Source organism: Protopterus annectens, chromosome 3.part0 (genome assembly GCF_019279795.1).
Source record: "Protopterus annectens isolate FY-2018-M chromosome 3.part0, PAN1.0, whole genome shotgun sequence".
NCBI classification, from domain to species: Eukaryota; Metazoa; Chordata; order Ceratodontiformes; family Protopteridae; genus Protopterus; species Protopterus annectens.
This window is the reverse complement of record NC_056731.1, coordinates 1,962,670,244-1,962,695,869: the sequence shown is the minus strand read 5'-3', so window position 1 is coordinate 1,962,695,869 and position 25,626 is coordinate 1,962,670,244. Positions and strand designations below refer to the sequence as shown.

General features: G+C 42.3%; 1 protein-coding gene across 6 annotated transcripts in view; it reads left to right on the top strand.

Annotated features, from left to right (window-relative positions):
* The window catches only part of NKTR (natural killer cell triggering receptor), a 1,518,686-nt gene that overhangs the window by 730,525 nt on the left and 762,535 nt on the right, over positions 1 to 25,626 (top strand). For all 6 annotated transcript variants that reach the window (XM_044066053.1, XM_044066052.1, XM_044066051.1 and 3 more), the window contains one exon: positions 907 to 1,052. In XM_044066053.1, the coding sequence (XP_043921988.1) occupies positions 907 to 1,052 (146 nt within the window). The remainder of the gene's footprint in view (positions 1 to 906; positions 1,053 to 25,626) is intronic.

Sequence of the window (25,626 nt, the reverse complement as noted above, 5' to 3'; positions counted from 1 at the left end):
ATTTTTGCTACCTTTTTGGGGGCACCTGACATCTGGGGGCAAGAAAAACTAAAGAAAATGGTGTCAGCTGCTTGTTTTATACCCCTGACGACCTGACATCATCGAAGAGGAGACAGCAACCAACGCAGGACCCAAGACTTTGGAATTCAGGCCGACTGAGGGCAACCTGCCAGCAGATTACCCAAATGTAATGACTGCAACAGTGAATACACTTGAACGTCTACGTTTATGGTAAGTGTATACAACTGTAATTTAATTACTCACCATAAAGATGCGCATGTATTGTCCGTTTACATCCTTCCTCAACCTCCCTCCTTCCATTTCCCCTTCTGTTTGTGGAAGCTTTCATTATTGTCTGCTAGTATGACCTGGGATATTTCTTTTGGTCTTTTTCTAAGCAATCTCCAGACTTTTTTCTCTTGAATTTTGATAGTAGATTGCTGTACTGCTACATACTTTTATACCTGTGTTATTTGCTATGGCATTTAAATGCTAGGGGCAAACTCAAAGATAATAGAAGGTTTAGAGACGATTATGGGTAAGGGCAGGAGCTTGAGCTGTGGAGCCAAAGTCCGAAAAGTGTCTGAAGTTGAATCCAAAGCCCATCGGTTGAGGAAGGATGGCAACAGACAAAACACATGCATTTTTATGGTGAGTACATAGCTTTTGTTTTCCCCTCGTTACTCTCACTGATTAAGCACTAAATTATGAAGTCGTATGTTGTACAGGTTGACAAGAATCTGTGGAGTAGAAGTTGCTACTGGTTTGCTTCTTTGTAAATGTAGGAAGTGCACTTAATCATTTTTCATTATTTCATTAAGTGCTTTTTATTAACTATACAGAATAGCTCTTGAACGCACATTATTTTTTTTTTAAGAGCTGTAACCTAAAATTCTTCTATTTTAGAGTGCATGTAGTTTTCGGGCTGGTCATTTCTGGTTTAGATGCAATCAGTCAGATTGAGAATTTGAAAACCGATATTGCCAGTCGTCCATATGCAGATGTTCGCATTGTTGACTGTGGAGTGCTTGAGACAGCATCATCAAAGGATGGTATAACAGAAAATTTTTACTTAAAATAGTGTACTTGTATTTTGCTTTTTGTAATAATTTGTTTTATCGCAAGTTTTCCAGAAATTCGTGTGCCAATGTTTAGATGGTTATAAATGTGTTAATTGTTTTATTTTCCTTTATGCATATTTTGCCATACAGCAGTGCTGGTATGCCAGTGCGTCTTGCATACTTAATGGTGTAGTTTGAGTATTTCCTGAGATTAAACAAGACATAAAAGTATACCTTAAAATGGAAGTACTGTAGTTGAGTAGCATACTCTGCCTAGTTGCCTCAGATTTACAGAGGTTAGACAGCATGTCGTGTGCTTCAATAATCTTTACTAGTGCAACTTAGTCAGTAGGTGTCCCTGTATGTTCAGCCCAACTTCTGGAGCTCAGGCTCCATCCCCCTTTGTATGGCATACACCCAGCTTCTGATACATCCGAGTGTGTCAGTATAAGAATGGTATCTGACTAAGCTGTTTTAGAACTTTCTTGCCACAGCTTGCCAGTGCAGATACCTGCTGTATTGTCAGCAGTGGTCAGACAGCTTTAAAGTGTATAAATACCCCATTTGAGAACTCTCTTTCCTTAGTATTTTTGTTTACTTTTGATTAAGTGCTGTTTATTATTGTTGTTGGTTATATATGTCTAAAAAAAGGAGATGTTGCTTTGGTAGGCAGACTCCCCATTAAGACTACTACAGTCAGTTTTGTGTTGCTGCAGAACATGATATCCAACACTGTTATGTCTGCCAGTGTATCTTTCCTAAAGCTTTCAGGAGTAGACTTTTTCCCCTGCCCATATACATATTACAGAAAAGACTCAAGGCCTTAGCATTATGCACAATGGTGGCATGTAGGTCATTTTCCTCTTCTGGCCTTATCTTCAAAAATAAAAGCAGACAGAAGGTAGAAAGGAACACAGGAGCTACATTGTAGGTGCTCAATGTTTCCAGTCAATCTGAGGGTAACTGTTTATTTGAGACACTCTTACAACCCTTGGATTGGACAGCTGCACTCCCACAGTCCTCAGATGGGGGACACCATGGTTGAGTAATCAGGCACATCTGTCTAGACCAGTACTTTTCAATACCCTTCCTTGTATATTTGACCAAGAGTTCATGCTGATGAGGCCAGAATGGTTGTCTCTGATGTGAATGCACGATGTCCATCGTTTTAGCTAGGGAAGAAGTTGAATGGATTGGTGGGGAAATCCAATTTTCTTGCACAGAGTCAGGGCATCAGGCTCGATGTCCCAGTGAAAACATCCCCAAAAAACTATACATATTTCCCTCTTCCTTGCTGACATCTTTTGAGCAGGTACTCGGCATGTCTTTAATTTCTCCCCCCTTCTTAGGTTTCTTGGCTTCTTCTATTGAGATTCATGACTCAAAGGAAAGTGAAGGAGAGGAGTTGGTTAGTCTTCACAGATATCCTTCCCCCTTGGTTATGGGTCTGACCCTGAGAATGCAGTCACCTTTATGCCTTTAATTCCCCCTCTGAGGAGATATGTTAGGAGAAATCCTTTCCAGAATAAAGGATTTCTTCACCTGGGAAAGAAGAGAAACAACTGATGCTGCCCCAAAAAGACACTGTGATTTATTGGGCCTGGAAGCACCCCAGGCAGTGGCTGTTGCTCCTGTTGTAGGAGCTTTGGAAGATGCTTTTCTAGCAGCCTCCCAGGAACTTGACTGTCTGCCATCTTGCACCTGTAAAACTCAGTAGGTTCTACAGAGTGCAAGGTACGTACACACACACCCGCACACACACACACACACACACACACACACACACACAGTTACCTAAAGAGAAATCCAGTGGCAGATCCAGCTGTGGTGTCCATGGATACAGAAAAAGTGTCCACATTGTTACCTGCTCATAAAACCCTTCCCAGTGGAAAGAAAAACAAGGATTTGTTCAGATTTAGGTAGGTTATGTACATGTCTGCTACCCTGGCCTTCAACACATATAACTGACACACTTTTGGACCATGTTCCAAATGACTCTCCCAGAGTAAGAGGGAATATCGGGATGGGCAAAATTTATTAATTGCAGTTATGTTATTGGTGTAGTATCCAGGACAACAGCTATGGGGTCTGTGATCAGGAAACTTGTCTGGCTGAGGCTTCAGCCTCTGCCAAGAGGATGTCAAAGTGCAGCTCTTTAATGGCCCTCTTGAGAAGAACCTGTTGTTTGGGAACCCTACTTGCAAATTCTTCAAAAGAATGAAGGAAATGGGTAAGGTTATTCAACGTGCCAAACAGCTGTTTTACCCACCCTTGCAACATTGACAAAAACTACACTTCTAAGCCTGTCCCCTTTTATCTTAAGCAGGGGAATGGAAAGCAATGTGAAGAAAGAAAGGGCAGCTCAAGAAAAGATGGCAGGGGGTAATAAAGAAAAAACTTGGGGTCTTCGGGGTCCAGCATCCAACTTGGAGTAGTTATCGCTTATGGCTTCTTATCCAAGCCTCCAACCAATCCCTGTCCTCTCAGTCTCGCAAACAAAATTTCAAGCAAAATCTTACTGTCTCTCTCAGTATAAAAGTCTACCACAGAAGACTCTTGGATCATCAGGGTAGGATACAGAGGCAAAGGATTCCTTATGTGACAGGAGTACTACATGTCCCATGTGATAAAAGGAAAGTACTTTAGCCAGTTGTTGAGACACTTCTCTTCCAAGAGAAACAAAGGGTTTTCTTACAGACATTTTTTTGTTCCAAAGAAGAAATTCACCTGTAGACCCATGCAAGGTATTTACCTTACAGACCTTGTTACCCAACTGCATCCCAGAATTCTAATGGCTAATATAGGTATGAAAGATACCTACCTTCATATTTCAATTCACAGGGTCAATAGGTCCTTCCTCAGATACTTTTTAGTGTGGGGATTAGCGTTATCAAGTTACATAATTGCTCCATTCAGTCTGCTGTACCCCAGACTCTTTACAGAAGTCCTGGTACCAGTTATTACCTTTTGCAGGATTGAGGATGACTCCTTCATTCAGGCATCCTCTCAGGAGGAGATCAACAGTCCTTTGACACTTGGCATGGATCTCCATAGGCTAGGATTCATCTGAACCTCAAATAAAATAAAGGAAGGAAGGAAGAAAGTCCACTATTTTACTAAAAAAGTACTATTTATATTGTTTGTGATAGCAAATTACAGAAAGCTTCCATCCTCCATACACGGGACTGCAGCTGGCAGTCCAGAAACATGTCACTGCAAGAAAGTATCTCAGGGCGCTGGGATACATGCTTTCACAATCTTCATGATTTTCCGTGACACACTTCACATGAGAAGGTAGTGGTGATACCTGAGATCCACATAGATTCAGTATTCCCTTCCTTAAGAAAGAAAGAATTTCCTTTTCTCCCCTGCTTTTCCTGAGAGCTACAGTGATGGACAGAGCTGACAATAACTCAGTGATATGATTTATCAACATTGAAGAGGACACAAGGTCCTGCAGCATCTGCAGGTTATCATTGATGGTCTGCAGTGGTAGACAGAGCTGACAATAACTCAGTGATATGATTTATCAACATTGAAGAGGACACAAGGTCCTGCAGCATCTGCAGGTTAGCATTGATGGTCTGCAGTGGTAGACAGAGCTGACAATAACTCAGTGATATGATTTATCAACATTGAAGAGGACACAAGGTCCTGCAGCATCTGCAGGTTAGCATTGATGGTCTGAGAACTTAGTCTGCAGCACAAGATTTCCCTCAAGGCAGTATATGTACTCAGAACTAAACACTGTATCTGGACAACTAAGCAGATAAGAGACAGATCCATGGTAGTAGATGTTGCACAGGTATGTCTTCCTTCAGCTGTTGTACAGTTGGGGTGTTCTTCAGTTAGACCTGTTTCTGTCACAAGAATATAAACAGCTAAACCAGTTCTACTCAAGAGCTCCTTGCATAATAGCTTAAGCAACATATTCCGCCTCCTCTTCCATAAATGAAACAGATCTATTTCACTATGCATTCTTTCTTCCCTTCCACCACATAATGATTTAGGTGAAGATGAAAAAAAGAGAGGCCCAGGATGATCTGACATCACCCCCTTGGTCAGTACAGCACAACTCTGGTTCTGATCATGGAATTGTCTAGAGGCAATCACTGAGTGCTGCCCACAAGGATGAACCTTCTAACTCAATGCATGGAGTCCATAATACATCCTAGTCTGATAAACTGTAGTTCAATGCAGTATTCTAAGGATATGCTCAACATTTTTACAGAGGTTAAGAAGCTAACCACCAGGAAGTCGTACTTATCTGAATGGAAGAAGCTTTCGTACTGCTTCCAAGGCAGAAAACAGGATGCACGGGTAATAGGTGTCCCTCTGATCCCACATCATCTTCATGAGCTATTAGGAGTAGGCTTGACTTGCACGTCAATCAAAGTTCACCTGTCGGTCATTTTAGCCTGCTTTCCTTTTTCTTGAGCCCAGTAAAACAGTCCATGAAGGGAGTGCTGTACCTGAGAGAACCTGGGAAAAAGACAGCTCCTCCCTAGGACCTAATCTTTGTGTTAGAAAATCTGATGCAGGTTCCCTTTTAACCAGCAACATCTGTAACCAACCATTAAATCAACTAAGGCCAATTTTGAGAGAAAAATTGCCATGGATTCAAAGGACAATCATAAGGCCTTTTTCAGCTATGTTAGGAACCTGGGTGGAAACTCCCAGATATGCTCAGAATTAGTCCAAAATGATACAAAAATCACTGAACCCACAGACATTGCCAACATACTGGCAGACAGGTTCAGTGCAAACTTCACCCCCCTCTCCCCCCCTAAAGGAGAGATAACTATCCCAGCCGAGTGTAGCCTCCCGGACATCTCAAATGCGCAGGTGAAAGCTGCTCTTTCTAAAGCTAAAAACACAGCATCAATGGGACCGGATGGTGTCCCCGGCTGTGTGCTACCGAGCTAAATGAGGAATTAACCCGCACATAAGGCAGCTGTTTAATCTCAGCCTTACCACAGGATACGTGCCCAAGGAGTGGCGTCACGGCAACTGTGGTCCCACTCCACAAAGGCGCCTCTCACGGACCCTGGTAATTACCGCCCCATAAGCTTAACAAGTCTAGTCTGCAAAGCTATGGAGAGGATCATAATGGAGCTCATAAACAAAGATATAGGGGACTTGCAGACATTGGACCCGACCCAGTTTAGCTTTGTCAAGGGAAGATCATGCCTTTTGAACTTGGTCGACTTCTTGAAACAGTCACCAAGGCCATTGATGAGGAAAGGCAGTCCATACAGCCTACCTTGACCTTGCAAAGGCTTTCGACACAATACCCCACTCGGGTATTGTAGAAAAACTTACCAGCTTAAATGTAAACCCATATGTCACAAGATGGGTTGCAAACTGGCTTAAGGACAGAACCCACAGGGTTAGAGTTGCTGGCACTGTGTCAGACTCCAAGCCGGTCACAAGTGGTGTCCCACAGGGCTCTGTCGTTGGCCCCTATTGTTTGGCATCTACTTCTCAGAAGTACAGGCCAGCATGGGAGGACTTTGGCTGACAAAGTTTGCAGGCGACTGCAAACTGGCGCCATAGTGGAAAGTGCATCGGACACGGATATCCTTCAGAAGGGACTCACGGAAACAGATAGCTGGTGCCAGAGCCATGGCCTGAAGTTAAGCGCCAAAAATGTATAGTCATACCCTTCGGGAAAAACAAGGTAACCCCAAGCTACCATATAGGTGGCAATCCACTAAGCACAGAAGAGGTTATCAGGGACCTGGGGACCCAGGTTGACAGTGGCCTTTCTTTTGACACTCACATTGCTAAAGTGGTTAGAAAGACCTTCTACATTGCCCACCTGATCATGAAGGGATTCACATCCAGATCTAGTGAGGTCATTGTTCCTGTACTCTTCACTTATCAGACCAATGATCGAGTACAATGCCCCATTCGGGATGTATCTCACCAGACATCTGCAGCAATTGGAGAGACCCCAAAAGTTCCTCACCAAAAGGATAAAGGGACTCCAAAATCTGTCATATGCTGCCAGATTGAAGAAACTCCAGCTCTATTCAGTCGCATACCGTCTGCTCAGAGGTGACATGTGCCTGACATACAAGGCCATGTCCAACCCGGAATTAATGGACATGCTCCACCTCAAAAAATCCAAATCCACCAAAACCACTAGAGCAAGTGACTTAAACCTTAGCACGGATATAAATAGGACGTGCTGGAGGGATAGATTTATCACTCAGAGACTCCCTATGCTGTGGAATAAAATCCCGGTCCATGTGAGGCAGAGCACCTCGCTGACTCTGTTCAAGAGAAATCTAGACCTGTGGATGGGAGATCGTAGGTTTACCCCGGGAATCATCTCTGTCACTGCTGGACAGAGGCACAACAAACTAATGGGCACAGTATTTTTTCATATAAGGGGTGGCGTAAGCCACAAAAATTTGGGCTAGGCTTATAAATGCCTTAGGGCAGATAGCCTAGTATAAACCTATGAACCTAAATGTTTAACCTGGAAAACTGCTGTGCTAAGGGCTACCCTATCAGCTAAGAGAGCATCTGAACCATAGGCATTAATTTGCAGTGAGCATTTCTTAGTTTTGTCAAGGGTGGGTTTAGACTTAGAACCAATCCTTATTTCAGGCTCTCACTAGTGACAGAGCCCACCCTTAACCAGACTATTCAGGTTTTCACCTTCTTCCCAGACTCTCAGATAAGGGTGAAAGAATCCTGTATATCCTTGCTGTTCCCAGGCAACTTAGACACTACACAGAACCAGGGAAGCAAATGAACTATTCATTTCCTTTTCTGAAAAGAAGGACGAATCTCAGTGATCAAGCAAACTATTTATTCCAAAGGAAATTCCTTTTTGCCCCTGTCATGGTTTGTAGTACATAGTGTACTGCAATGGGTGTGGCATTCTTGAAAGGAACCGACACTCTGGCTTTTGTGGAAGCTATTAAAAGATATTGGTGTACAGCTTCTCCTAGACCTATAGGCTGGGCATTCTTACATACTACAGCCTAACAGTCTTATTTCCGGCAGTTGGTAGTCCAGAAATAAATCACTGCAAGAAAGTGATTCATTTTTTGCTGTGGTCTCCAGCATTATCATCTTTCTTTATTTTTAAATAACATTTGTATGCATGTTTTTCCATTTGGGTCTTATTTTGTAGCTTTCTAAGGTGGACATTAACAGTGGGCTTTGCTAGATTGGTCTTGCAAAGCATACTGACCCTTGTCCACTCTTCTCAATCCACCGCCCATAGACCTTAAAGCTGTGAAAATCATCCCAGTGGTGAAGACTTCTGCAACATCAATATAAATGAAGAACATAGTGCAGTTGTGTGGGTAACTTTAGTATACCTAGCATAACAGTAGATGTTTGAATAGATAACTGTTGCGTTATCTCCCACTCACCATCCCCTCTGTTTTTCCAGTATCCTATTACACCCTGTGGAACTTGGGTGCGATACCAATTTCCTGCTTATTCTGTTTGTCCTTCCCCCACCTTTGTCTGAGTTCCTAAGGCCTTGAGTCTGCTTTGTGCAGTAGGTGGTGGAACTTCTGTACCTCCCTCCACCCTTCTCAGAACTCTGTTTAGCTCCTAAAAAAGGAGAAATGCTGGCTGCCTCTCCCAATTTCCACAATCCTGCCTTACTTTGGCTGAAATCTCATTTCAGGTACCCCTGGATGGGGTTGTGAGCAAGAAGCGCTTCTTATACTGACATGCTTAGACATACCAGAAGCTAGCTATGTGCCAAACAAAGCTGAGGAAAAATCCTGAATGCTAGAAACTGGGCTGGATGCGTGGAGATACTAGTGGCTAATTTCCAGTTTTAAGAACTGTTGCAGCAGTGCTGTATTCAAACATTTGCTACTATGGTAAGTTACCTAGGCAGTTGTACTATCTGGGGAAACTGGAACAAAATGTGTGGGAAAAGCACATCAACGTAAACCAGTTATTGTGGCCTTCGTACTTTTGCCCACCAAGAATCCCACATGTCCTCTTAGTCAGCATGATAGTCATATGACACATCTACAAATGGGTGAGAACACTTGTATCTCTTGTGCAGGTTTGACTTGGAGCCAAGCATGACTCTCAGGGTCATCTAACATCTGTTCTCAGAAGAATATTCTGGTGGTCTACTTGAGCAGAGTAGTGGCAGACCCATGAGTGGATGTTGGGGGGGGTGTATTTTTGAAGTGATGCACAGGTCGTGTGTACCAGAACGGGTTCAGTGGCTTAACAGGTAGCACACCCGCCTTTAGTGCTGGAAGATCAGAAGGTTGTAGGTTCTTTTCTCACACCAGGTATTTGGATTAATTTTCCAATAATGTGACTGCAGTGCAACTTGGGGGGTGTAATTCTGAGTGTGCCATACTTTAGATAAGACTAGTGAGGTTCCATCAGCTTGAGTTGGTGAGAGACATGTGGCTGTAAAGGATCTTATGACACTTATCAAAAAAGAGTAGGGGGATGTTCTCTGGTGCCGTAGCCAAATTTCCGCTGCTCAGTATGAATACCACCTTGGGTCTCCTCTGAAATGTGCACACTAGCCTAATGCGAGTAATACAGTCAACAAGGAGTAAATAAATAAATAAAAATGCACATTTTTTGCTTATCTAGAAAGCAAACACCTCAAAAAAATATACCATGATACCAGGTTCATGGGGCCTGGGCAACAGATGGCTGTCAATAAGCTTGACAGGACTATTTATTTCTTTCTTTCTTTCATTCCCTCATCATCCCAGGGTAATACAGAAGATGGAGAGCAGGCCAAAAACGCTGCTCTTAGATCCCTTCTGGCTGAGGCAGTACTGTTTCTTCCTTCGCTTAGTATTTTAAGGAAAGACCTTGTATTTCTGCCTCAGCATGCGAGCATCTTCACCCAAAACAAGGGGTCACTTATACACACACCAACCTGCTTAGATGATTTAGGTCTCGTTCTTTTTAGCATGTAGTTTCCCGGGATGTTCTTTCTTTCGTAAGGGAGACTAGGAAACCAAATACTTGGAAATTATACCTAGCAAAATAGAAGAGAGTCTCCCTTTGGTGTCAGTGGAGGGGTCTGGGCACTAATCTAATTTCAGTGTCCATGATCCTCAGATTCCTTTCAGACCTTTACATATTTAGGAGTATGTCATTTGTCAGTGAAAGTGCATGTGTCTGCAGATGTTCATCGTGCATACAGCTGTAGTAATCACAGATGGGTTTTCAGCCGTCAGGCGGTCCCTCGGTCGGCCGAATTCCAAAGTCTTGGTCCGGCGTCGGTTGTCGTCGCTTACTCTTCTGACGTCAGGAAGGCCAGAGTATATAAGACACAGCCGGCCAACCAAGACCTCTCCTACACCAGCACAGGCCTTTGTTTCCTTACCTACCCAGATGCACACTCCTCCTAAAAGGAAGCAGAAAACTAAATACTTAAGCCTGACGCCTCCGGCAGCCCCAGACTGGGAGTCATTCACGTCCTCCTTGATGCAGGCCTTTATAGCTCTTAGGCCTACAAGCCCATTTCCCACCAGCATCCCTGTACTAAGTCCTAAGCCGGCTTCTGCCTCCTCCCTGCCTTTAGCATCTACTCAGCAAACAGTTACCCAAGAAGACCCAGAACAGTCTTATTCCTCCTGTGAGGAATCTGTCTCCTGTGTTTCACAGATTGCCTCTCCCATAGACTATTACTCACCTGAAGAGGACTCTATTGAAGGGAACTCCCCACCTGAGGACTTATCATATGGGGAGACGATCTCAAAAATGAGAGAGTATTTCAAGTGGGATACTTCTTTAGTCTCTGAACCCCGAAAAGATACTTTGAGCTTCTACAGCTTGACTCCCCTTCACCTTCAGCCATCCCTGTGTGGGAGGGAGGCTGGCATAATGGTTAAGGTGTTTACCTTACAGACACAAGGTGCAGGGTTTGAAATTAACATGGGGTAATTGACTAGGCTTAAAATGGCCCACAAGGCAGTTAGCCTAGTACTAATTCATGAACGTAGTGTATAGGAGCTAGCAAGTTAGGCTGGTGCACGGCAAGAGCACTTGTTAGACCCAAAATCAGAAAAAAGGCCAGCACCAAGGAAGGTTCAAAAGTAGTTTAATAAAACTGAAACTAGACCGGTTTCAGCAGCAAGGCTTTCATCAGTAGTATAGTCAGCAAAAAGCACTTAGTCATCATCTTATATAATGTTCTTTAAGGCATCTATATGACATCACTTCCTGATAAGTCAAAAATGCAAACAAGGCAAAAGTAATTGAAAAATACAATCAAGGCAAAAGTAATTGAAAAATACATAGTTCAGTAAACAAAAAGTTAGCCTGAGTTGCATGCATATCTCCAGATTATAATGAAAAATCCAAAGAGACACAGTATACTGGTATATCAATGATAATAAACAAACTTAATAACAAACATACAATAAAGGGTAAATGCCCAAAATAAACCCGAAACAAAAGTCAGGTTATAAGAATTCTGGTGTTGAATACCAGCCACAGTATCCTAAAATGAGCTGAAATGCAAAAACCTAAGCAATGCAACCTGATAAGAAATAAGTACATATCGTAATGCAAGTATTGGTTAATTACAAATTATAATTTATCATTTAATCCAGGAGGAAAAGCCCCCAAGTTTAATGATCCACCTTTTTCTTTGGTATTTAGGATATCATGCCAACCTGTTTTAAAAGATCGATTCCCTATGATATGATCAATGATGGTGAATGTAAATTTGGCAGTGGGATGTTTGATAACATGTCTATATAGTGCATTAGTTAATCTTCTGTTTCTAATGTCACCAAGGTGTTCAGAGATCCTGACGAAACTGTCTAGGCGTTTGGCCAATATAAAATGCATGACATGTACATGTGGCAAGATAAATAATCCAGTCTGAACTGCAGTTACCAAAAACTGTATGTCGTATATTTGTCCAGTGTTCCTACTAGTGAAAGAAGTAGTTTTGAAAATATAGTTACAAAACTGCAATGTCCACATGGATAAATGCCTGAAAGTTTATCTCCAGTAAGTGTTCTTTGAGTTGGAGTGTGATCCATGACCCTGGTTTTTATAGTGTGAAAATAAATTCCCTAAAGTTTTGCCTTTCCTATAGGAAAAATAACATCGTTCTCGAGATAATCTTCCAACAATGGATGAGAATTCAATATATTCCAATGAGTATTAATAATATTTACTAAATTGGCACTATTCCTGCCATAAGTGGTGACAAATCTACATACATCTGATTCCTCATTATGAGTTTTAGTATTGTATTGGAGAAGAGAATCCTGGATTTAGCATTACTAAATTGGACTGCTGACTCAATAGTACAGTGGAATAACCTCTAGACAAAAATCTCTTGGTTAGATCCATTTGATGACTCTGAAGATCATCCACTGAGGAACAAATCCTTTTCATCCGCACAAACTGTGATTTCGGTATGTTCGAATAATATGTTTCGGATGAAAACTATCAGCATGTAGAAGGGTATTATATTGTGAGAATTTTCTGTGTGCGGACGTTCTAAGAGTGTTATCCTCCTGTCTAATTAAATTGACATCCAAATAACTGATTGCACTCCTATTATATTCCACAGTGAATTGATACCCCAGATGTTCCCATTCAAATGTTGAATAAATTCCTGGAGGTATTCCTCACCTCCTTTCCATATAAGCCAACAGTCGTGCAGGTATCTTCTCCATATATCAATCTCAGGTAGATATATGTTGTGCAAAGGTCATATAAAATCATATCTTCCATGTAGCCCATAAAAGATCAGCATAAATGGGTGCAAAGGATGCACCCATAGCCGTACCCTGTAGTTGCCAATAGCAGTTTTGTTGGAAATAAAAACATTTTTAGTTAGAATGTGTTCAGCCATACACAACAATAAGGTGTTCATCCCTGGGGGTATAAATTGGTTTTATTTAGCCAGTATTCCAAGACATTAATACCGCCCAATGAGGGATGCTGGTATAAGCGAGGATACATCAAGGGTACACATAAGCCATTCAGGGTCCAATTGAGACTGGAGACTATCTGCAAAAATTCAGTCGTGTCCTTGATTCTTGCTCTAACACATGTTAACAGTGGTTTCAATTTTTCAGTTAGAAAAACAGACAAGGGTTCAGTGGTGACCCAATGCCAGATACAATCGGTCTGCCTGGTGGCTGATCAATGGACTTATGAATCTTAGGAAGTAGATAAAGTTGTTGTTTCGTAGGATCCTTAACCGTCGAATGAGTTTTGGTTTTATCAGAGATAATTCCAGATTCTACAGCCTTTTCCAAAAATTCATTAATTTCCAAGGCAAAACCTGGAGTAGGATCAATCTCCATCTTCATGTAATGATGATGGTTGGAAAGTTGTCTAAGACCTTCATTCACATAATACTCAGTATCCATCACCACCACCGCACCCCCTTTGTCGGCAGAAATAATAACAATATCTGTATTATTTCTGAGTTGTGTGAGTGCTATTTGTTCCTTCCTAGACATGTTATGCTTTATAGTGTCAACAGAACCCAAATTGAAGTGTATATCCTTTATAACCGCCTGCTGGAAAACAGCAACATGTTTATCCATGGGAGGGTTAAATGTAGATTTGTGAAATCTAAAATCAGATGACCTTTGAGCATTGTCAGTTTGATCTTGTTGTTGAAAAAATAATTTAAAGTTAATTTTCCTACAAAAATCCATTGTATCAGAAACCAAAATACTTTCATCAGTGAAAAAACCAGGTATGAAACCAAGGCCTTTATTAAGAAGGGAATATTGATCATCAGTCAAAATATGACTTGAAATATTTAAAACATTAGTACATGAATGATTTACTTCACTATCGACATGAAGAGCTCTTCTAAGTTTTTGACCTCTGTGTTTCCTTCCTGCCCTGTGTTTTTTCCCCCTAAAGGGACCTCAGTCCTTCGACCCCTTTTAGCATTTGGAGAATCACCAATATTAGGTGTCTCAGTATCAGTAGTCGAAGAATCCTCACCAGAGGTAATAAAGCTAGGCCCAGTCTTTTTTAAAATAGACCTTGGTCTTTTTTTGCGTATAAATGAAGCATTCTTGGTACCATGAGCAAACCTCAGAGGATTGAGTTGTAAAATCCAACCACTAGTGGGCACACCGGATGAAACTCTGTTGAAAGATTGGCAACAAGCACAACAGGAGGCTGCCATGATTAGAGTTAATATTTTGGCCTCTTTCTATGAGAGAACAATACAGAGTAATATTATTGAAGTAGAAAAAACATGTAACAACCTGAAACGGTTTGAACATGAGGCTAGTTTTCAGGGTTGTCTTGGCAAATTATCTAAAGAAATCTCTATTTTGGAAAATAACCTTAAGAAAAAGAAATTGCATAAATTTGCCCGGGATAAGGAAGATTATGATAGGGGCAAACAATTTGATTCACAAAGAGGTGTGAGGTTTGCTCATGGTACCAAGAATGCTTCATTTATCATAAAAAGACCAAGGTCTATTTTAAAAAGACTGGGCCTAGCTTTATTACCTCTGGTGAGGATTCTTGACTACTGATACTGAGACACCTAATATTGGTGATTCTCCAAATGCTAAAAGGGTCGAAGGATTGAGGTCCCTTTAGGGGGAAAAAACACAGGGCAGGAAGGAAACACAGAGGTCAAAAACTTAGAAGAGCTCTTCATGTCGATAGTGAAGTAAATCATTCATGTACTAATGTTTTAAATATTTCAAGTCATATTTTGACTGATGATCAATATTCCCTTCTTAATAAAGGCCTTGGTTTCATACCTGTTTTTCACTGATGAAAGTATTTTGGTTTCTGATACAATGGATTTTTGTAGGAAAATTAACTTTAAATTATTTTTTCAACAACAAGATCAAACTGACAATGCTCAAAGATCATCTGATTTTAGATTTCACAAATCTACATTTAACCCTCCATGGATAAACATGTTGCTGTTTTCCAGCAGGCGGTTATAAAGGATATACACTTCAATTTGGGTTCTGTTGACACTATAAAGCATAACATGTCTAGGAAGGAACAAATAGCACTCACACAACTCAGAAATAATACGGATATTGTTATTATTTCTGCCGACAAAGTGCGGTGGTGGTGATGGATACTGAGTATTATGTGAATGAAGGTCTTAGACAACTTTCCAACCATCATCATTACATGAAGATGGAGATTGATCCTACTCCAGGTTTTGCCTTGGAAATTAATGAATTTTTGGAAAAGGCTGTAGAATCTGGAATTATCTCTGATAAAACCAAAACTCATTTGACGGTTAAGGATCCTGAAACAACAACTTTATCTACTTCCTAAGATTCATAAGTCCATTGATCAGCCACCAGGCAGACCGATTGTATCTGGCATTGGGTCACTCACTGAACCCTTGTCTGTTTTTCTAACTGAAAAATTGAAACCACTGTTAACATGTGTTAGAGCAAGAATCAAGGACACGACTGAATTTTTGCAGATAGTCTCCGAGTCTCAATTGGACCCTGAATGGCTTATGTGTACCCTTGATGTATCCTCGCTTATACCAGCATCCCTCATTGAAGGTATTAATGCCTTGGAATACTGGCTAAATAAAACCAATTTATACCCCAGGGATGAACACCTTATTGTTGTGTATGGCTGAACACATTCTAACTAAAATGTTTTTATTTCCAACAAAACTGCTATTGGCAACTACAGAATGCTATGGGTGCATCCTTTGCACCCATTTATGCTGATCTTTTATGGGCTACATGGAAGATATGATTTTATATGACCCTTTGCACAACATATATCTACCTGAGATTGATATATGGAGAAGATACCTGGACGACTGTTGGCTTATATGGAAAGGAGGTGAGGAATACCTCCAGGAATTTATTCAACATTTGAATGGGAACATCTGGGGTATCAATTCACTGTGGAATATAATAGGAGTGCAATCAGTTATTTGGATGTCAATTTAATTCGACAGGAGGATAACACTCTTAGAACGTCCGTACACAGAAAATTCTCACAATATAATACCCTTCTACATGCTGATAGTTTTCATCCGAAACATATTATTCGGAACATATCGAAATCACAGTTTGTGCGGATGAAAAGGATTTGTTCCTCAGTGGATGATCTTCAGAGTCATCAAATGGATCTAACCAAGAGATTTTTGTCCAGAGGTTATTCCACTCGTACTATTGAGTCAGCAGTCCAATTTAGTAATGCTAAATCCAAGGATTCTCTTCTCCAATACAATACTAAAACTCATAATGAGGAATCAGATGTATGTAGATTTGTCACCACTTATGGCAGGAATAGTGCCAATTTAGTAAATATTATTAATACTCATTGGAATATATTGAATTCTCATCCATTGTTGGAAGATTATCTCGAGAACGATGTTATTTTTCCTATAGGAAAGGCAAAACTTTAGGAATTTATTTTCACACTATAAAAACCAGGGTCATGGATCACACTCCAACTCAAGAAGCGCTTACTGGAGATAAACTTTCAGGCATTTATCCATGTGGACATTGCAGTTTTGTAACTATATTTTCAAAACTACTTCTTTCACTAGTAGGAACACTGGACAAATATCGACATACAGTTTTTGGTAACTGCAGTTCAGACTGGATTATTTATCTTGCCACATGTACATGTCATGCATTTTATATTGGCCAAACGTCTAGACAGTTTCGTGTCAGGATCTCTGAACACCTTGGTGACATTAGAAACAGAAGATTAACTAATGCACTATATAGACATGTTATCAAACATCCCACTGCCAAATTTACATTCACCATCATTGATCATATCATAGGGAATCGATCTTTTAAAACAGGTTGGCATGATATCCTAAATACCAAAGAAAAAAGGTGGATCATTAAACTTGGGGGGCTTTTCCCTCCTGGATTAAATGATAAATTATAATTTGTAATTAACCAATACTTGCATTACGTATATGTACTTATTTCTTATCAGGTTGCATTGTTTAGGTTTTTGCATTTCAGCTCATTTTAGGATACTGTGGCTGGTATTCAACACCAGAATTCTTATAACCTGACTTTTGTTTCGGGTTTATTTTTGGGCATTTACCCTTTATTGTATGTTTTTTATTAAGTTTGTTTATTATCATTGATATACCAGTATACTGTGTCTCTCTGGATTTTTTCATTATAATCTGGAGATATGCATGCAACTCAGGCAAACTTTTTTGTTTACTGAACTATGTATTTTTCAATTACTTTTGCCTTGATTGTATTTTTCAATTACTTTTGCCTTGTTTGCATTTTTGACTTATCAGGAAGTGATGTCATATAGATGCCTTAAAGAACATTATATAAGATGATGACTAAGTGCTTTTTGCTGACTATACTACTGATGAAAGCCTTGCTGCTGAAACCGGTCTAGTTTCAGTTTTATTAAACTACTTTTGAACCTTCCTTGGTGCTGGCCTTTTTTCTGATTTTGGGTCTAACTAATTCATGAACCTCATGAATCCCTCCAGTTCTCCCAGCTTTCTTGGATGCCTTCACTTCGGTTTCCAAGAACTCAGACTTTCAACCTCCTGCCCCTAAGAGGCCGGATAGGTTTTATAAAGTCCCTGATGACAAGATCCTCATAAAACCACCTTTGGCCAACCCAGCTGTTATTGCAATATTCCCAGACAGACAGTCTGGGCATTTGCCTTCTGCTTCCCTACTGCCATCCGATAAAGACAGCAAAACCATGGACAGGATGGAGAAAAAAGTATACATCTCCTCTACCCTGGCTTTCAGGCCTATAAACTACCAAACTCACATGGTGAAGTATGCCTTAGACCTAGTCTTTCAGGCCTCCACCTTGTTGGCTACCACCCCAGCCTGTCCAGCCAGATCTGACATTTCCTCCAAATTGTCACTGGTCAACCAGGTAGCCAGACACTCTATCCGCTGCAGCTATGATGCTGCAGAAGCAGCAGAACTATTTAAAAACTTGCAAGAAAAAAGCAAGGAACTGCAGGACATTAAGCATTTGCTGTTGTCTCCATTGTCCAGCTATTACAGGAACTACCCAGCCAAAACATCCTTTGTTAGAAGGGCCACTTGCACATCTCACCCCTCTACTGCCAGACCACGTACGGGATATTGGAGACAACCTTATCCCAGACCCCTTCAACCACAACCCCCCAGCAAACAGCCATTTGTAGATAGAGGGGGACCCTCCTCTGCGTGACTGCCTTGGCCAAGTGACCCTGTCAGCCCGCCTTACCCAGTGCCTCCCTTTTTGGAAAACCATCACTACAGATCAGTGGGTTCTTTCCATCATCCAAAAAGGATACTTTCTTTCCTGGAAAGAAAAACCTACACCAATAAAAATTCCTTTCCCTCCCAAAAATCAACTCCCTCTACTTCCTCCCATCCTCCAGGAACTACTCTTCCCAAGGAACAGTAGAACCAGTCCCCTCTGGTCAGGAGGGACGAGGCTTCTACTCCCACCTCTTCTTAGTCCCAAAAAAGGATGGCCCCTAGAGACCTATCCTGGACCTCCTAAACCTGATCCTACAGGTTCCCTCCTTCAAGATGCTCTCCCTTCAAACTCTTTTACCCCTCATTCCACCTCAAGCTTTCATGGTTACCCTGGACTTAAAGGATGCGTACCTGCATATCCCAGTCAAACCCTCCCACATGAGGTTTCTGCACTTCTCTGGGCCCTCTTCTCATTTTCAATGTACTGCATTGCCTTTTGGCTTGTCTACAGCACCCAGAGTTTTTACATAGTGCTTGGCCCCTGCCATCGCCCACTGCAGAACCAAGGGAATTCAGATCTACCCTTACTTGGACAACATTCTCATTTTTGCAGAATCACAGTCCTCCCTTTGAGAAAATCTCCAGTTCACCATGTCCCTTCTAAACAACCTGGGTTTCACTCTCAACCTCCAAAACTCCTCTCTCCTCCCACAACAGGACAAGGTTTTCCTAGGGTGCAGAATCAGAACAGATCTAATGAGATCCTCCTTACCTCCAAATAAGGTACTGTCCCTCTCCTCCCATTTTCTAAGTCTGTTGACAGAATCACATCTAACTGCAAGACAGTTTCTCCAAATTATAGGCCTCATGGCGGCCACCATTCCCATGCTCCCACTAGCAAGGATGCACATGAGGAAATTCCAATGGTACTTAAAGACTGTTTGGTCCCTGAGCCAAAAACCTCTAGACAAACTCATCCCCCTTCTGCCCTGTCTAAAATTAGAGCTGAAGTGTTGGGTTCAGCAAGTCTCCAACAACTAGAGAATTCCATTTCAACTCCCTCACACTTCCCAGTCTATGCACACAGATGCATCAGACCTAGGATGTGGAGCAACCCTGACAGGGCTACAGGGTACAACAGTGCTGGAACCCTGCCCTGCAAAAACAGCACATCAGTCTCAGGGAGATGACTGCTGTCCTCCTAGCTGTAAAAGTTTTTCTTCCCATGCTGCAACCAGGAGTACTCCACATTGTGACAGACAACACGACTGTCATTTGGTACCTAAACAAACAAGAAGGGACAAAGGCATACCAGCTATGTCGGATTACCCTGCTAATCTGGGAAGTAGCAGCAAAACACAACCTCTTCCTGAAAGCTTCATACATCCCCTCTCAGGTAAACAAGCAAGCGGACTTGCTCAGTAGAACCACATCTCTTCATCACAAATGGATGTTACACAGGGATACCTTCCCACACACAGTCCATCAGTGGAGCACACCACAACTGGATCTGTTTGCCTCCCCCTAGAACAGACAACTAAACAAATTTTGCAGCAGGACCCACTCACCACTAGCTTGGAGATTGGATGCCTTCAGATATTCATCGTGTTTCACTGTTGCAGTCATTACACTTGGGTTATCCTGCTGGCAGGCGACCCGCAGTCGGCCCGAGTTCCAAAGTCTTGGTCCGGCGTCGGTTGCTGTCACCTCTTCCCTGACGTCAGTGCGCCAGGGGTATAAAAGATGCAACCAACGCCATTTTCTCCAGTCTTTCTTGCCGCGCAGTGCCTGAAGCAAAAGCAGTTCAGAAGTGCCAGTCGGCCGACTCCTGAGATTTTCAAAATTGAGTTTCAGAACCAAAGTCTTCAATAAAGCTAAATACCCCGTTGGGGAAACTTTTTCTTGCTCCAGACCGATGTCAGTAAAAGTTAATAACTGTATTTCTTGTGGGAAGCAAATACCTCATAATGACTTTCACTCTTACTGTATTCCTTGCCTAGGCCCTGATCACGACGTTTCCAATTGTCGGTTTTGTGCTAGATTACATAAACACACTATTAAACGTTGGTTTGATTTTGCTTTACATTATTTTGGCCGAAGGTTTAATTATATAATGCCGTCGGAACAACCGACAACCGGAATTTATAAAAAACGTAAAGACAAAGAAAAGGACAGGCATCCGAGGTCCAAAACCGACGACGAAGCCTCTTCAAGGCCAGTCGCCGGTTCGGTGAGGCGCTTTCGCAGCCCCTGACACCCGCTACCTCAGAGCCACAGGCCGTAACCGACAGCCACGTGGAGACACCGAGGCCTGTGGAAACTCAAGGTATTGGGCCTACGGAAACTATTCCCTCAGATGGGTCCAGAGCCGCTGAGCATGCATCGGCTTCTGAGGGTGTTTTCAGACCTTCACAGCTTACAATTAAGCCCACTACAACAGCCAAGGCAAAGTCAAAAACACCGTTAAAGACATGGAAACAAGTATAGCATTCTCCTAAACAATCATCCATGCCAAAGAAACAGATGCTTAAAATGGCTGAAGACCTAATTACTTTAATCAGGGGTTCCCATCCCCCTCCTGACAAAAGGCCTAGGCAAGACACTGACTATGATTCCTCTGACCAGGTTTCTATTTCCTCTTGATTCCTCTTCTGATCAGGGATATTCTCTCCCTCCCTAAGAGGACTCTGATGCAGAAGAGTCTATACCTTCAGCCTCTCCACCTGAGGATTATTCTTTTGGGGAAACCCTGCACACCATGAGGGTGCATTTCCATTGGGAGAGCCAAGATTATTCAGAATCCAAGAAAAGGCTCAGAGACTTTCTTTTATTGCCTCAGCACAGGCCCCTGGCTACCCCCCCCCCCTGTGCTTGATATTGTTGATGATGTTTTCTCTGAAATCTAGTCTGTCTCCTGATTCTTTACCCCCTGCACCAGTCAAGCCAGACAGGTACTACAGGGTCCCTGATTCTCATAATTTTTTTTACAAAAACCCCGCTGCAGACCCAGAAACAATTTCTCAGGGTCCTAAAGGGGTTAAGGCTTCCACTGCTAAAAATCCTGTCCCCTTGGATAGGGATTCCAGAGCTCTGGACATATGGGGAAAAAAGTTTACACTTCTGCTACTTTAGCTGTAAGGGCTTTAAATTGCCAGTTTCACATGCTTAAATATCAACAGTACCTCATGTCATTGTTAAAACAGAAAATGGTTTCAAATTCAGAAAGTCCTGACTAAGGAAATGCAGGATTTATTGCATGCAGCTGAACAAGTTGGAAAGCATACTCTGCAATGTGGTTTTGAGTCATTAGAGGCTTCTTGTAGAGCCGCAGTTACTCGAAGGCATGCTTGGTTGAAGGAACAGTTACCTGACCATGTTAAAGTAAAATTATTGGATGCTCCAGCATGATACTTTGTTTGGTGTTAAGGCAGAAGAGGTGTTAAAGAAAATGGAGGATAAAGCAAAATCAATGCAGACAGTGAAAGATTTCTTACAGGTTCAACCACCTAGATTTAGCAGAAACTGGCCTTCAAAAAATTGGTCCTTTCCAGTGTCAGACAGGCCACAAAGAGGCAGATACAGACGCCCAAGAGGCAGATCTCAGCCCCAAAGCTTCTACAGACCTAAACAATGGGGTGCTTCAGCCCCCAAAGGAGGGGAAGACAAATCACAACCTTATAGGAAACAGTCCCAATGACTTCCCTCTACAGATGTCAAGCACTTACCTTTTGGCAGCACCCCTAGGGGGAAAGCTAGCACTTTTCTCAAAAAACTGGCACATAATCACCCCGGACAAATTGGTACTGAATATTGTTTCTCAGGGTTACAGGTTCCACTTTCACACGCTTCCAAAATCAAAAGGTATGCCGGACCTGCCACAAAACCAATGGGCAGAGGCGCAAAAACAGATTGTTGCTCTTATGGACATGGGAGCTATTCAAAGAGTTCCACAGCAAGAACAGGGACAAGGATTTTACTCAAGACGTTTCTTAGTACCTAGAAAAGACAAAGCCTGGAGACCAGTACTGGACCTGTCAGTCCTAAATACTTTCCTGGATGTGCACTGCCCTTTGGCTTATCTACTGCGCCCAGGATCTTCACAAAATGCCTGGCACCAGTAATTGCATTTTGCAGACAAAAAGGAATTCGAATATATCCCTACTTGGACGACTGCCTTATTTAAGCAGAGAGCAAGGACATTCTTCTAAAGCATCTGGCGTTTGTAAAAAGATTACTAATTTGCCTAGGGTACACAGTAAACGAAAAGAAATCAAAACTAGTGCCCTCTCAAGAGATAATATTCCTGGGTGCAAGCTTAAATACAACTGCCCAGATTGCTTATCTCACGCCAGACAAACAAAGGCAACTGACTCATTACTTTCAAATGATGGCAACAAAAACCCAGCTCCCTGCAAGAAAAATTCTGCAGGCCCTGGGCTTCATGGCATCCTGCATTCTACTAATTCCATATGCAAAACTGCATATGAGGAAACTACAATGGTACCTAAAAAGTGTTTGGACTCAGCAGTGTCACAGCCTGGATACAATCATAACTTTAATTCCCTGCCTACAGCAGGAGTTTCGATGGTGGTCCCAGGCCTGTCACCACAACAAGGGACAGCCCTTCACCTTACCCACAGCCAGGCAGACCATCACAATGGATGCATCGGATTATGCCTGGGGGGCACATATGGCAGGAAAATGTATTCAGGGCACGTGGCCCAAGGAGCAAATGCATCTTCACATCAATCAGAAAGAGATGCTAGCTGTACAGAATGCCCTGACAGCTTTCAAGGACCTACTACATCCAGGACAACTACTAATAAAGACGGACAATACTACAGTTATGTGGTACATAAACATGCAAGGGGGGACACATTCCTACCCCCTATGCAGGCAAGCCATGACTGTGGAAATCAGCACTGACCTGTCAAGTACATCTGCAGGCACAATTCCTGCCAGGAACAAATAAGACACTGGCAGACGAACTAAGCAGAAATCTCATGGATCCTCACAGACATAGATCTTTTTGCCTCCCCTCACAATTACCAAATACAGAAATTCTGCACAAGAACTTATCACACTCAAGCATGGAAAGTGGATGCTCTATCATTCAGCTGGAAAGGCCTGACAGTGTATGCTTTCCCTCCGATGCCTCTTCTTATCAAGGTACTTTTAAAAGTCGGACAAGAAAGTCCAAAAATGATCCTGATTGCCTCAGACTGGCCACGCCAGCACTGGTACCCAATCCTAAAGAGCTTGTCTCAAGGCCCAGCTTGGCTTCTACCTCAAATTCCTCATCATCTGACTCAACAAAACAATCAGATTCTGCACAGTCAACTCAGAACCTTGAATCTGGCAGCATGGCAGATAATGTAGCCACTCAGACTGCACCTCTCTCTAAAGCTGTTATGGATGTCATTTTAGAAGCCAGGAGGCCCAGCACTCGGAAATCTTATGCAGAAAAATGGAGGAGATTCTGTGCTTGGAACCCGGCACAAGGGCTCGAACCACTTGTTCCAAATATACCTCAGATTTTACAATACCTAACTGAGATGCTAGACAAAGGCCTATCTTTCTCATCTATTAAAATCCATGCCTCTGCCATTTCAGCGCATTACAATACAGAACCTCCTATTTTTTCACATCCTCTACTATGACAGTACCTCAGAGGGGCAAAAAATGTAAGACCCCCAAGGAGAGCACCAATACCAACTTGGGATCTTAATTTTGTTTTAGAAAAACTAACACTGCCTCCTTTTGAACCAGCCAGCACAGCTGATCTAAAATTCTTATCATGGAAAACTGCTCTGCTCCTAGAAATAACTTCAGCCAGAAGAGTCTCAGAGTTACAGGCATTAATGGCTGTGGAACCTTTCATCATTTTTCATCAGGACAAGGTTTCTCTTAGGACAAACCCAACATTCATGCCAAAAGTGGTTTCCAGTGTGGCCCTGAACCAAACCATTCGTTTACCAATTTTCTACCCAAATCCCCAAAATAAAGGGGAGAGACTTCTGCATGCTTTGGATATACACAGACAGCTACGATTCTACTTGGACAAAACAAAAGCTTTCAGAAAAAACTGAGCAACTGTTTGTAGCCTATGCTGCAGGATCACAAGGAAAGCCTATTACAAAGCAGACAATTTCAAAATGGATAGGACACTGCATCCGCTTCTGTTATGCACAACATGGCAAAGCAGTGCCTAAGGGCATTAGGTCACATTCTACCAGAGCAGCAGCCACTTCAGCAGCCTTTCTCAGAGGAGTACCAACCAAAGACATTTTAGAAGCTGCAACCTGGAGCTCAGTGCACACTTTCACCAAGCACTATCACTTACCTCTCTACTGTAAATCCAGAGCAGGCTTTGCCACTGCAGTTCTGCAGGGTCTGGTAGCCTCTCCAAATCCAATTTAGACCCAGCCGCCCAACCTCAGCTTTGGGATTCTACCCAAGTGTAACGACTGCAACAGTGAAACACGATGAACATAGTACAGTTGTGTACCTACCATAAATGTAGATGCTCGAGTGTATTCACTGTTGCAGTCCAGGTTACCCACCCACCATCCCCTTTTTCATTGCTGGGACTTTTCTGTACTTCTCAACTCTATACAACCTATGTGGTGTATTTGCTTGTAGATGAAGGAAATGTTTATAGTAATACATGCATGTTTTTTGGCATAATTTTATCTTTCCAGCCTTCCTATCTGGGGGCACCTGACATCTGGGGCAAGAAAAACCTGAAGAAAATGGCGTTGGTTGCATCTTTTATACCCCTGGCGCACTGACGTCAGGGAAGAGGTGACAGCAACCGACGCCGAGCGAAGACTTTGGAACTCGGGCCGACTGCGGGTCGCCTGCCAGCAGGGTAACCCAAGTGTAATGACTGCAACAGTGAATACACTCGAACATCTACATTTATGGTAGGTACACAACTGTACTTTTTTCATGGCAGGGAATGTACCTATACGCCTTCCCACCCTTCCGTCTAATTCAGAGAGTCCTTCTGAAAATCAAGAAGGAACAACCAAAAATTCTTCTGGTGACTCCCTATTGGCCAAGGCAACAATGGTTCCCCCTTCTGTTTTCACTAGCCAAGGGCAATCACCACAAGTTACCCCACCAGGTGGACATACTAAGTCAGCAACAGAGATCCCTCCTGCACCCACAACTGTCTTTACTACAACTATCTCTGTGGGTGATGAACTTTTGATCCCTTTTAGACAACACTGCTCAGATGGTGTGCTCTCTGTCCTGAGGGAGGCCAGAAAACCAACAAGTAGAAAAAACTACTTGTCTAAATGGCAGAGATTCTCGAAATGGTGTTCTCTGAGAAACAAGGGCCCATTTCTAGCAGATCCTTCCCTGGTCCTGAACTATACCTGCGG